Below are 13,341 nucleotides of genomic sequence, written 5' to 3'. Positions count from 1 at the left end.
GGAGCGACGGGAGTTGAATGCATAAAGTTAAATACCCGGAGGCATAACTCCGGGAACTGGAGGCGGGACTTAAGCCAAAGGGATTTCAGCTCTCGCGGGAACTCTTCGGGAAGTCTTCGGGAACTCCGGGTGCACCCCTCCCCTCCTCCCTCGCCTTTCCTTCTTTTCCCGCCGCGAATTTCTCTCCGACCGGGATATAAATTCGATTCCTGGAATCTAGATGGCGCGACGAGCGCCTAGACCCACGGAGGCCCTCGTTACGATACACATTACCGAATTTATTGCGCGAGAATCGGCGCAGCCCGAGCGAAAAAAAAAAGGAAGAAAAAAAATAATAAAGAACTAACAGGTTAGTTTCTCCCTCTCGGTCCATCTCGATTGGACCTGGCGGCAATCTCCCCCGCCGGTACTCGGGGGGAAATGGCCCCAGTGTCCCCGGAGATCCCGACTTGGACTTTCTTCATTAACGGGCGCTCGTTCTAATGAACTCGCGAAAACTTTCGCGTGGGATCGATGGGGGGCCGGGGGGGGGGGGCGTTTTTACAAGGACTTCCGAGGTGGGACATCCGTCGCGAAAATTACGCAGGCCTTGAGGAAGATCCCCCCGACATTTTTTCCCGTCACTGTCTTCCCCAGTTTCGCCAAAGGAGAAAGAAAGGAAAGAAAAAAAGAGGGTCGAAAAAGAGAAACAAGGGAAAAAAGATACGAAACCCGTCAAACTCCTCCAAGGGGGAACTCTACCCCGAGTGGGGGGGGGGGACCATTCTTCAGGATCCCTCGCAGAGTGAAGTCGTCCCTCTTCTTGGGGGGGGGGCAAGAAGCAGCCCCGACAAATCTCCGAAAGACGCGGCGAAGAGCCGGCAAAAAGAGACACCTCGAGAATCGTGGGNCCCCATCCCCCATCCCCCAGTAACCCCCACGAATTTCTCACGATCCATTATCTCGCGGGTCCGCCTCCGACTCCTTCCTCGGGGGGAGGGGGGAACAACTTATGTTGGCTTCATCAGGGTGCTTTTACCCGAGACTCCTTCCCCCCGCCCCATTAGCGGGGATAATCGACCCCCGTTGCACCTTTACCTGAAGCGCCCTCCACCCCGGTCAATTATTCCGCCTCGCATTCGGCGAACCCCCCCCCCCCGTTATCCCCGTCTCCGTTTTCGGGGGTCGTTGCTCTTCGAGTTGCCCCAGGTCGGGGGGGGGGTTAATGTTGCCCCCGGAAAATCCATCCGGTTCTTACGGTCTTACCCTCTCGTCTCAATTCTTCAGGACAACCACGTCGGACGAGTCGGGAATGCATAATTGCGGATTTATTTCCGCCGCATCTCTTCGGGGGGAACCCCCCCCGAAAAATTCAACGAATTTTCGGAGGTCATTTCCGGGCGGCGATTATTCAAAATCGTGGGGATTAATCGACGGGGGGTGACGAGTGGTGGCCGAATCGCCAATTCCCCCCCCCGGGCATATACATATACATATATGCGCATATATACATATATATAAATCCATACATGTATACATGTATACATTATACTTGGCGGGGAATAATCGCACCCACGTAACGAGCAACTGCCAAGTGTCGCCGGGTGTACTGAGGGTATTAGTCATTCACCCCCCCCCCATCCCCGCCCCGCGCGTCGATAATTTCCGTCCGCCTTCCTCGATCTCGATTTTCCGTAGCGTTTCTTCCGCTCAACTCCCCGGCAAAGCTCTACTCCGTGAGTCTAGGGTGGAACAATTGATGTATTAAAATGAATTCCAATTAATTCGCGCCAAGCATTTCCATCCCCCTCTCTATCTCTTTCTCTCTCTTTCTCCCTCTCGTTCTCGTTCTCTTATGAACGCTCGTCGGCCTCTCTTTACGAGGGCGGCCCATTCATAAAGAGACGAGGGGGTCTCGGCGCCACTTACAGGCGCGGGCGCGATAACTTTGTCACCCCCTAGGGGGTAATAATGCGAGCTCGCGGTGCACCCCGGCCGAATGCAGCCCCCTGCCCTCCCACCCCCCCCAAAGCCCACCCCCCGCGCTTATTATACCTACAGGTGCCGCCGCATCGGCCGCATCTGCGGATACGTGGAAGGCGACCGCGCGTGCATACCCGCCCGGGTGGAATTGCACCTGGGAATAAATGTGGGGGGGTGGGGTGGTGATGGGGTGGGGGCGGAAAATCGCCCCGGGTCGTGGCCAGCGGCCGGGCCGCAAATCCGGCCCGCGGAAACGGCGCGTCCGCGATTTGCATACGAGTGTGCACTTAAAGGCGCGACGTCGAGGGGGTGGCGAAAAGTACCCTCGAGGGGTGGGCGGGAGGGAGAGAGAGAGATGGATGGATATATAGACACATAGAGGGGGCGAATATCCCCAGGGTAGATATGACTTTGTTATTAAATATAAATGGGGGGTCGATAACCGGAAGGAAGTCATTTTTTAAAACGACGAAACGGGGGTGGGGGATCGTTCGAGAGGTTAGGAAAGCGGGAAATTCTTGAGAAACCAATGAATTTTTGGGGGGGTCGAAGGGGTATGTAACCCCTTAAGGGATCGGGAGGGTCGTTTGATAAGAGGGAAACTCCGGCCGGTGACACGTGGGCGGAAAAGGGCTTCCGCGAGGTTAAGAAGAAAAGCGCGCCCCGACGGCGCGGGCGGAAATTAAATCCCGCCGGGGGGCGGGAGGGGGCGGACACCCCCGACAAGCGCGGAAAATGACACTTTTTATCTGTTTCTCTATCCCCCCCGTTCTGTCTCGCTCTCACTCTCTCTCATTCGTATTCTCTATTTCCTCTACTCCCTTCGAAATTAACCCCTCGACGGTGGGCGGAAATCCTTCCGCGCGGGAGAAACAATTCCTCCTTGGTTTTTTCCCCCCCTTCCCCTCTTTCGTGGGTCATTTCACCCCGGGGGGAGGAGGGTCGATCCAATAATGGCGAATTTCGAGGGAAAAGGGAAAACTCCCAAGTGGAGGGGTTAAGGGCTGCGGCCGTTCCGCAGCCCTGTGTGGTGTGCTTCCCTGTACGACCGCGCCCCCGCGGTTTCCGCTTGCGGTTTCCGCCCGCGGCCCGACACAATGCCGGAGGAATAAAACCCGATCGGGCTCATTATAACTCCGCGATGATAAACCGCGCCGCGGCGCGGGTCGATATAGGGCGGGTCGCGGGAAACGCATGCGGGATCTTCGCGCCGGGCGCGGAATCCCCCCGGTGTGTGCCCCCTTGCGAGTTAAACCGACGGGGATTGCGTTTAAACGCGGAAAGCCCGTCGATGCGGAATCGATCCGCCGCGATTTCCCGGGTCCCGCGGTCGCTCGAGGTACCGCGGCTCGGCGACGGAACGCGGCCGTTCCGCGGACCTCGCGCGGCATCCCCGGCGGTTCTTTGGGGGAGGGAAAAAAAAAAAAATGAGAATTAACCGCGAGAGTCGAAACGGGAGCCGCGAGCATCCGCCTCGGCGATGCGGAATTAACGCGGCCGGGGTCTGCGCGATTTTTCGGCACACCCGCGGGTCGCATTTCCGCGGCCGATAATTCCGCGTCGCCCGGGGTTGCGGGGCCACCATAACTGCATAATTTCGAAACGAATGCACGGCGGCCCCCGCTAATGGATCCGCGTTGTTGCGACGGGATCGCGCGGCAAACAATGCGCGGAACCCCCGGCCCGCCGCGCGCACTTTATTGGGATTTCGTGAAAGCTCTCCATTTCGGTCCCGCCGAATATGATACGCCCGGCCCATTAAGCCTGCACCGATCCGCGTATCCGCAATCGGCCAGCGGATCGTTCCGCGCGTTTTTCCCGCCCGCCCTTCCCCCGCGCCCTTTCGCGACTCCTCATTTCCCGAACAAACGTCAGGTCGCGACACCCTCGCGGCTCCGAAAAAACGGTGAAAAAAAAAAAAGAAGAAACACTATTCGACTACCGTGTTTCACATTTTCGTTTCACTCAGTCTCCGCACAGTCCCCCCCACGAGTGTATTCCGATTCATTCCCCCCTCCGCTATACCCCTTCCCCGCACTTCGCGCTTGAAATTACACCCCCCTAATACCGTCAAACGCAAAGAAAAAAAAAAAAAAAAAAACGCAGCGAAACCGCCGCATACCTTCCGGTATGATTCCTCCCCTTGCACCGTCCCATTGAAATTCCCTCCGCAAGATGCAACGATCCTGCACAGCAGACAAACGAGGAGGAGTGCACCACTTGAGCGAAACGAAGATACGAAACACATCGGTTTCACCGATTGTTTCCCAGGCGTTTCACCCTTTCGTTTCACCTGAACCCCGAAACGACGAAATCGCGCTGGCGTGAGGGAAGTTTCATTAAACGAAAAAAATAAAAAAATAATAAAAAAAATAAAAAAAAACCATTTCGCCCAGAAACCGTAGCCCTGGGGAATAGAGTGCACCTCGTGTTCCCCTCCACTAGTGCTTTCCGAAACGGGGAATTTTCGAAAACGCCGCGTGCGCCCAACGGCGGTAAACAACCGGGAAGGAAAAGAAGTGACCCCGGGGTTTCTCCGCGCCCAGAAGTGGAGGCAGAGAGAGGGCAAAGAGGAGAAGAAAGAGAGGGAAAGAGCCGCACGCGGTGCAAGACCCTCCACCTTCAGTGGAGAGGCCGAATGCACTTTCTGCCCAATGACCGCGCGTTTCTTCCGTCGGAAGGAACGGCTCCGCTTGCGTGAGTGCACGCGTGTATGCATGTTAAGAGGGGGGCAAAAGGGGGGAATAGATGGATCGGCTCTGCCAGGTGTTCCGGCATTATTGCCGGCGATCGATCGCACTCGGCGACGCGGCTGGGCCGCGTTTCGGCGGGGTATAATATTTTTTTTTTCCCGCTCTTTTTATATATTCCCCTTTCCCCCCCTTTTCGAAATACACTCCATCACTCGTTTTCTCTCTGTCGCGCGCGTGCTTCGCTTCCGGTCCACTCGAAGCCTCTGGGGGGTTTAAATATAAACGGCGATTAAGTCACCTAGAGCAGGTGCGGCCGGAGAGCTTCGGGAGGTTTTGGACGATGCGTAGAAAGAAGTAAAAAAAGAAAAAAGATGAAGGAAAAATGGGGAAAAAATGGCAAAAAATTCGACGAGTTCGAAAAATGTCATCCCCGGATTTTTGAATGGCATATTTACGTTTTCGGGAGGGGGGTTGCGGAAAATATACGAAATTCGGGGCCAGCGCTGCACTGGGCTTGGTTTTCGGCGCAGGGAACGGGAGTGCCTTTTTCCCTCTCGCTTTTTCGTCCCCCCCCCCTATATTTTTTCCTTCCCATTTCCTTTTTTCTCCCCGTGGAAAAAGCACTCCCTCGTTTTCTGGCCTCCACTTCGTTTGGAGGGCTCCGTGCCGGAGAGAGGGGAGGAAGAGCGCGGCCGCGATGCCGGTTTAAGTATAAACCGCGATCGGGACGGCCGACTTCGAGGTGGAAAACATGAATGAAAAGTTTCACCGAGGGCTGTCGGAAAATTCAGGCGTTTCCCCCTCATATCCGAGCACCGTTCCCCCATGGAGCGCCTTTCGAGAAATTCGCCCAGTTCCGTGGAAAAAAAAAAAAAGAAGAAGAAATGCGACATCTCATTGGGGTCGACCGGGTGCCTTCCCGGTCTTTACTCGGGGAGCTCGAGGGGAACGCGTGAATTTATTTTGAATTTTCGGGGACGGTGTAATCCAATGTCTGGGTGTCTTTGGAAATTCGAGGTCCCGGGACCTATTGAGGCTTTCTTTAAGCCGCGTGCATAATGAAGGGCTCGACATTGTGGAGGGACCCAAAGAGCCCGTGCATAAGTGATTCCGCCCCACCGCTCGTTTCTCTCCTTTTCTCCTATTTGGCTCTCCTGACCTGCGAACACGCCTTAAGACACACTCTTCCTCCTAAGGTAGACAGGGCTCGGCAGTCTGGCGAGATATCTCGAAGTGGCCGATCGATCTCTCGCGCCATCGCCGTGAAAGGACTCCCCCGTAGAGTCGTTTTTAATAATCGCCTTCCTCCCCCATTTCGCGAAACACTCTCGACGCGCAAATGGCGGGTTAAAGGAAAAAAGAAGAAGAAAAAAAAGAAAAATTGATAATCGACGACCCGCCGTGTAACTCGAATCCGACGGTCTCGATTAATCGACCAGCGGAGGATTTAAAGAGAGCTCGCGATGCGAGGAAAAGTAATATCGTCCCGCAATAAATGAAATCCGAGGGGGTGAGGGGGTCCACTCGATGGTAAATCGTCCCCTCGACGGGGGGGGGAGAGCTCGTCTAAACTGAATTAAAAGAATCCATACTCCCGAAAGTCGGTCACACGTAAGTTCCCCTCTTTAAAATTTAATATCTGCTCCCGGAGACTTAGGGTATACTTAAAACGCCGCGGTAACTCGGGGGAGAGTTCCGAGTACTTAGTCGGGTCTTTAATATCGATTATAAACGCCGTAAGACTTCCCGGATGACGAGAATACCCATTCCCGATGAAATCACCAAATCCGAGGGGATTTGGATGAATTATTTTGAGGATCGATTAGGAGTCCTCGATATCGATTGTAAAGTCACGAGACTTCGAGACCTCTTAACCCATTCAACACGGAGCCATTTCGACATATGGGCGAAATTCGTCTGACCGTGCAGGCAATATTGGACCAAACGTCGGGCGCCTTTAGGCGGTCTTAGTAGCGAAAGAGCTAATGAGATGACGATTTCGGTTAATTGTTTCGACTGTCAATTGACCGTGGCAAAAAATACTTCCACCTGGAAACTCTCGCATGTTCGAGTCGAACTAAACGAGAATCTTTGCCGATTCTTATCGGACATCGATCAGCTGATATCGCGGTGTCCTTAATCGCGCCTAAGTACACCAGCGACGGGTTCCGCTCAGCCCGACTCCGATTGAGACCTCGATCGGTTCGATCGATCGATCAGGTGATCGATTAATCCCGGCGGCCCGAGCTGGCTTCGAGGAGCGGATAAAGTTTCACCGGTGCGCGTTTTTCTGCCCTCTGATAATACCGGCCAAACCCACTTATATACGGTGAGGTCGGGCCCCCACGTCTTCCGTGAGTGGGAGAGAGAGGGAGCCATCGGCCGCCGGGCGAGTGCGAGAAGGACGGAGCGAGGGTCCCGTCCTGAGAGACTGAAAAAGTGAATGATAAATATTAAAAGGCAAACGGCTCGGATCTCGAGGAACACGTTGTCAGCTCGGTCCCGGACTTACGTACCCTGAATTCAGGGATTAATTCGAGGGCTCCTCTCGTCTTCCTTCGGCGAAACAGGGGGCGAATTTAAATCGAAGAAAACGAGCGATAAGAGAGACCCCCGATAAAAAAAAATAGAGAAGAGAAGTGAGATTTCTTTGAAGAATGCTCATTTGGATCTGGTGAAACCGTTTCGATGGAAGGAACACAGAATTTCTCCCAGAGAAATATTCTGGGGAATTACAACGTCCCGGGAATTTATTTGTAACTATGCTTAATAACAGTTTAATTGTAACGAATAACTCGGGGAAGTATTTCATTCGACGGCTTGTTGGGTATGAAAGCATTATTGCCTTTCGTTGGACTGAGAAATGAAAATGCCCGAATAAAGGAATCCGTTCTTTCCCCCCAAGGAAATTATTTCTCTGATTGGGGTTGAAGTAATGTGACGTTACGGTCTTGACTTTCTTCCTTTATTAATTTAAGGAGTCCGACATTTTTGCAGCCGAGGGTACGTTTCTTTGATTTCATGCCGCAAGTTTCATGAACTCCGGTCAAAGGAATAATTTCTTTGAAAGAGGGCAATTCCTTTTTTTTTGTTTTTTTTTTAGCTCACCGCGAAAGGGACGAGTTTCCGGCCGAGCCGGGACCTCTCACTTTGTTTAACTTAAGAGAGGGGAATACATGATTACAGGGGCTAAAGAAGGGGAAGAGGGGAGATCCCGAGGGAATCTGGCCGGCAAAAAGCGAAGCCGGGATCGAGCGTCCACGTAAAACATCCCGTCAGCACGCGCCGGGAATTAAGAACTCCCTGGAGGGAAAAGTTATCCTCAAAGGGGGGAATCTCCCATTCCCGATTTTTTAACCGACTCCCAGTGTATCACAGGAGGACGAGAAATCCCTTAGAGGAATAGAAGAAACACCGGGAGGCCCCTACGAAATATAATTATTTAAACATTACCCAGAAAGGGGAGAAAAGTCGACCTAGTGCGCGTCGAGACGCCCCGAGAAAGAAAGATTTCATTTGAGCCACTGAGATCTTTTGTCAATTTAAAGAATAATTATTTTACCGGAATAAACATAAAATTAATTGTCGCGATTCCGCGGAAACTTTGCGTCCAATTTTACTCCAGTTAAATACATTTTTTCCGAATTATTAAAGTACTTCTTTGGTTCAATGACATTTTTTTTATTTGTACTGAGTCGAGATTAATGGTTAAATTAATTCTTAAATATTCCAGAAATAGGATAATACCGCGGCAGGGGGAACTCCTGAATCTTGGCTCATCCAGGATCGTGCTAGAGTGATTGACGATCGATCTTGTCGATCTATACTATCGAAAGTCGCGATTTGCCTCCCAGGGCCGGACGAGTACCATGACCTATCTCATCATCCGGATGTTGCTCTACTATCTAATCGTTATCTCTTCGAAGGGCCTGCTCCAGACTCTAAAGCTCTTCTCAGGACATCCGCAGGACCTGGTGAGATGCAGCCCCGACTTCGACGTGAGTATCGGATTTCCGATCGATGATCTTGGGATCGATCGATCGGCAATATCTAAAGACGACGATGATACAAAAAAATCGCGATTTCCACGGTTTTCAAGGCCCGACAATTCAAGTCCAGAAATGAAATCGTTCATGCCAATTACGTATTTCAAGGCTTAAACCTCTCTCTGTACTTTGATAACGATAACCGCGCAATGAATATTAATTAATATTTTTTTTTTCTTCTTCTTTTTACTTATTACCTCAAGGGCTGCGTTTCGACCTCACGGTTGACCTATACTTGGTTAAATGCATTTCCCTAGGTTGAACTTGCGCAAGGAAGCTCGAATTTGGGGAACATACTCCATCTCTAATTAAATCCCCCAGACCTGACAGATATTAATATATCAAAATTATTGTCCTCGAAATTCAGAGCGCGCTAAGAAAGGATATACGTACATAATGTGGTCATGAAGGGGAAACAATTTAACTTGAAAACCGAAATGTCGAATTTCAAACTGGCCAAGATAAACAATTTCATTCGAGAACGAATTCTCAAATGTCGAACATGAAACAATTTCATTAGAATTGAAATTTTTCTCAGGTAATAATCGCCGTTCAAAAAAATCTTTTCTGAACAATCTGACAATATAAAAGATCCTAAGAGGTGCCTGCCCCTTTAAATTGGAGGGTCGGATCAATATCCATAATTTGGACATTAAGAAAAAATATGTTAGTTCGAGAAATTTTGTGAAATTTCGAAGACAAAAAATCGTCGGTGGCAATTTTTTTTATTAGAAAATCGAAAAAGGTGCCTACCAATTTTCTTCCATCTCATCTGTGTTAAGTTATTCGAAAATAATTTTTCGAATAACCTGATAACACAGATAATCGAAAAAGGTGCCTACCAATTTTCTGCCATCTCACCTGTGTTATCAGGTTATTCGAAAATGATTTTTTTAATAACCTGATAACACAGAAAATCGAAAAAGGTGCCTACCAATTTTTTTCCATCTCACCTATGTTATCAGGTTATTCGAAAATTATTTTTTTAATAACCCGATAACACAGAAAATCGAAAAAGGTGCCTACCAATTTTCTTCCATCTCACCTGTGTTATCAGGTTATACGAAAATAATTTTTCGAATAACCCGATAACACAGAAAATCGATAAAGGTGCCTATCAATTTTCTTCCATCTCACCTGTCGATTGTCACCAAGAAAAGGATAGGAAATCGCGTCTGAGGGACTCGTCTCGAGAATCTGCGAAACGGCGAGAGGTGCCCTCCTCGGAGTCGGGATAACAATTCTCGCAATTATAATTGGAGGGTCGGATTAATAGAGTAGGACCTAGAGGGGATGAAGGAGAGGAGGAGGGCACCAACGCCCCACAGAGTGGATCTCCACTTGGCGGAGCCGAACTTCGGTATAAAGAGGAGAAACGTTTCCAGTGGCCGTAGAGTTGGTCGGAAAGTCTCCGGCGTGTAACGACAGTCGTTGTACGTACCTGCAAGTACGCGTCCCAGTTAACGCTCGTTACACGACCCGACGACATCGGGCCCGAACAAATGACACGAGAGAATTTAATTGAATATCCGCGAGATAATTGTCGAGCTCGGAAAAGAGCTTTTCTTCTCGGATCCCACCTTCCTCCCCCTATCCCTGGTCCTGACCTCTCCCCCTTCCCGACCCCTCCACCCACAACCTCTGCAAGTACATCAACTTTACACCTACATGCATCTTGCCCTTAGAGGAGCACTTGGCGGATCAATCGAGGAGCTCTCCCGGGAACAATGGAATTAAATGGCCTTTGCCCGCAGTATCTCCATGCTACAGGCGGAGATATATATTTTGTTTAATCGGAGGGCTCGTTCCCTCAGGAGAACATCAATTTTAATCCTGGACGTCGATTTAAATCACCGAAACCTCGGGATTTTAAGGCCAATTGTCAGTTGTTCCCGAGTCACATTGATTATCATATGAAATCGGAGGCACTCGGTACTCGAAGAAGGAAATCAAGCATTTTAATGCTGGAAATTGCTGGAAATCGCTGAAAATCACCGAAACATTGTCCGGCTTTTAAGGCCAATTGTCAGTTGTTCCCGAATCACATTGTTTATGATATGAAATCCAAGGCATTCGGTTCTCAATGACGGAAATAATGAAATTTAATGCCGGAGATCACGTAGCAATTTCTGGAAATTGCTGGAAATCACGGAAACATTGACGGAATTCAAAGGCCAATTATCAATTGTTACCGAATCACATTGTTCATCATATGAAATCGAAGGCATTCGGTTCCCAAAGAAGGAAATAATGAAATTTAATGCCGGAGATCACGTAGCAATTTCTGGAAATTGCTGGAAATCACGGAAACATTGACGGAATTCAAAGGCCAATTATCAATTGTTACCGAATCACATTATTTATCATATGAAATCCAAAGCATTCGGTTCTCAATGAAGGAAATAATGAAATTTAATGCCAGAGGTCACGTAGCAATTGCTGGAAATTGCTGGAAATCACTGGAAATCACGGAAACATCGACGGAATTCAAAGGCCAATTATCAATTGTTACCGAATCACATTGTTCATCATATGAAATCGAAGGCATTCAGTTCTCAAAGAAGGAAATTACGAATTTTAATGCCGGAAATCGCGTAGCAATTGCTGGAAATTGCAGAAAATTGCTGGAAAATTGCTGGAAATCGTTGGAATTTCAAGGTCGATCGTCCCTCGTTACCGAATCCCATAGTCCTTTATCATCGAATCCCAAAAGCAGTCGGTTCCCAAAGCGACAATTATCTTCCCCGTTTTCCTGCCTATCCGTCCTCAAGGTGGAACGAAGAAAGAAGAGGAGAAAAGAGAACGTCCCGAGTATCCCACAGGACGGCATAAAAAAAAAAAAATCGCCCGCCAGAGTGGCGAGGAGCAAGTCGAATTTCGGAAACTCGTTCGAAAGGAGATCCCGGCCCGCTTTCGGGCTCCCCGGTTCCCTCGGGATAGAAGGGGTCCGTCGGATAAAAAGCGTCGGGATTTTGTCCGGGTTACGTCGGTTAAAATGGCGGCCCCGCGGTCGACGCAATTACAGGTGACATCTCGATGGCAAAGAAGAGAGTACTCTGTCTCTCCCTCTGCCACGCTTTATCGAATCTCGGCCCGGGCGGGGCTTTGATGTGGTTCGATCGCGACTCGATCGCGTAAATGGGCACGTGGAGGTATGTACGAGTACCCGGTCCCCGTACATACACGTACATACATACACACCGAAGTACATACATACTCCGACGCAAATAGCTCGGTCTCGCTTCCTCCTAGTTCAAACAGCGATGTGCAGGCGAGTGCAAGTGCATACAGGTGCATCAGGCTATATACACACATATATATATATATATATATACACATACACCTGTCCAAATCGATCGGCCATCGATCCCCGATCGGCCATCGATTAACATCCGACTGAATTTGCTCTCCTCCCCCTTTACCCCCGGGACTCCTTTCCGCCCGGACTTTTCCCTTCCGGCGGAAACCGCGCGCGGAAAAGGGGTCGGCTCGGAGGACCATCGGGAAAAGGAAGAGAAAGAAAAAGAAAGGGAAATACCTTTCGATCCTCTTTCGCGAGGACTCGCCGTTTGCAAATTTACGAGTGTCCGGTGTCCCCCCAGGGGTGGTGGAGGTAGGGAGGCGGGGGTCGAAAAAAGACGAGGGAGAGGGAAAACAAATAATAAGGACTCTCTATCCGGAAGGGGGGGAGGATATAAAAAGGCGATAGGGTCCCGAATCCCTCCGCGGGTCCTGCGAGAGGATGAGAGCCGTTAATCAAGCGACCCGCCCTGGAGTTTGCTCGCAGTCCGGCTTGTCGATTAACGGAAGTGAGATATACGACCTGCACCTGGGACAGGTGATCGTTAGGGATTTTCAATCGTTTTTGGACCTTCCCCCTCCTCCTGTCCCTCCTCCTCGCGATTTACGACACCACTCGTTATTCCGCTAATGCCGAATTTAATGCCCGCGGCCGCGATCCAATTACTTTACGGGCACCCGAATCGGCGCGGAATCACCGCGGATTGTAAGAAGGGGGAGGAAGACGAAGAGGAAAGGTACAGAGAGAGAGAGAGAGAAAGAGGGGATGACACCGAGAGGTGCACCGGGGAAATAGAAAAGTGTACGGCAAAGATACGGAAAATGCGGAATCGCAGAAAAGTGAGGAATTAAGGAGGAGGATGAAAGAAAACCGGAGGAAGAATGAAAGATAACAGGGGGACCTCACGAAATTTCCGGTGGAGGAACAGAAATTAATTTCAGCAGGTGCTTCGCAATCTCGAAAATGAGGATTTTCACACTTTTCAGATCGCTGGAGACTCGGAATTTTTTTCCACCGTCAAGGACCACTCCCGTCGGTTCCAAAAAATTCCGAACATAAGTACAATCCACAGTGTACTTACACAAATTAATTGAACCCACTGCCGTAACCCTAAGCCATGGAGAAAAAATCTTGAAGAGGTCCCGAATGTATCAGGAATCTTACGGACCTCGCGCAGGCGGGGGCGTTCCGTCCCACGTGATAAATTAGTTAATTGGGGAAGGAATTGGCAACAAAGGAGCAATAAGTAAAATTCCGTATGTTTCGTTTGCATATGCTAAAGTGGTAGGAGAGCTGGTTAAAAGACGTGTCAAAAAGGACGGAGGTGTCGCCGCTCGTA

The 13,341-nt window shown here is 50.0% G+C and overlaps 1 protein-coding gene across 2 annotated transcripts in view; it reads left to right on the top strand.

The window, feature by feature from the left end:
* The window catches only part of LOC105695021 (collagen alpha-1(IX) chain), a 72,165-nt gene that overhangs the window by 42,946 nt on the left and 15,878 nt on the right, over positions 1 to 13,341 (top strand). For both annotated transcript variants that reach the window (XM_012416237.2, XM_012416236.2), the window contains exon 5: positions 8,582 to 8,653. In XM_012416237.2, coding sequence (XP_012271660.1) covers positions 8,582 to 8,653 — 72 coding nt within the window. The remainder of the gene's footprint in view (positions 1 to 8,581; positions 8,654 to 13,341) is intronic.

This window comes from Orussus abietinus, unplaced genomic scaffold, assembly GCF_000612105.2.
Source record: "Orussus abietinus isolate OABI.00-Male unplaced genomic scaffold, Oabi_2.0 scaffold35, whole genome shotgun sequence".
Taxonomy (NCBI): Eukaryota; Metazoa; Arthropoda; class Insecta; order Hymenoptera; family Orussidae; genus Orussus; species Orussus abietinus.
Note: the sequence above shows the minus strand (reverse complement) of the source record. Positions and strands in the feature narration are given on the sequence as shown.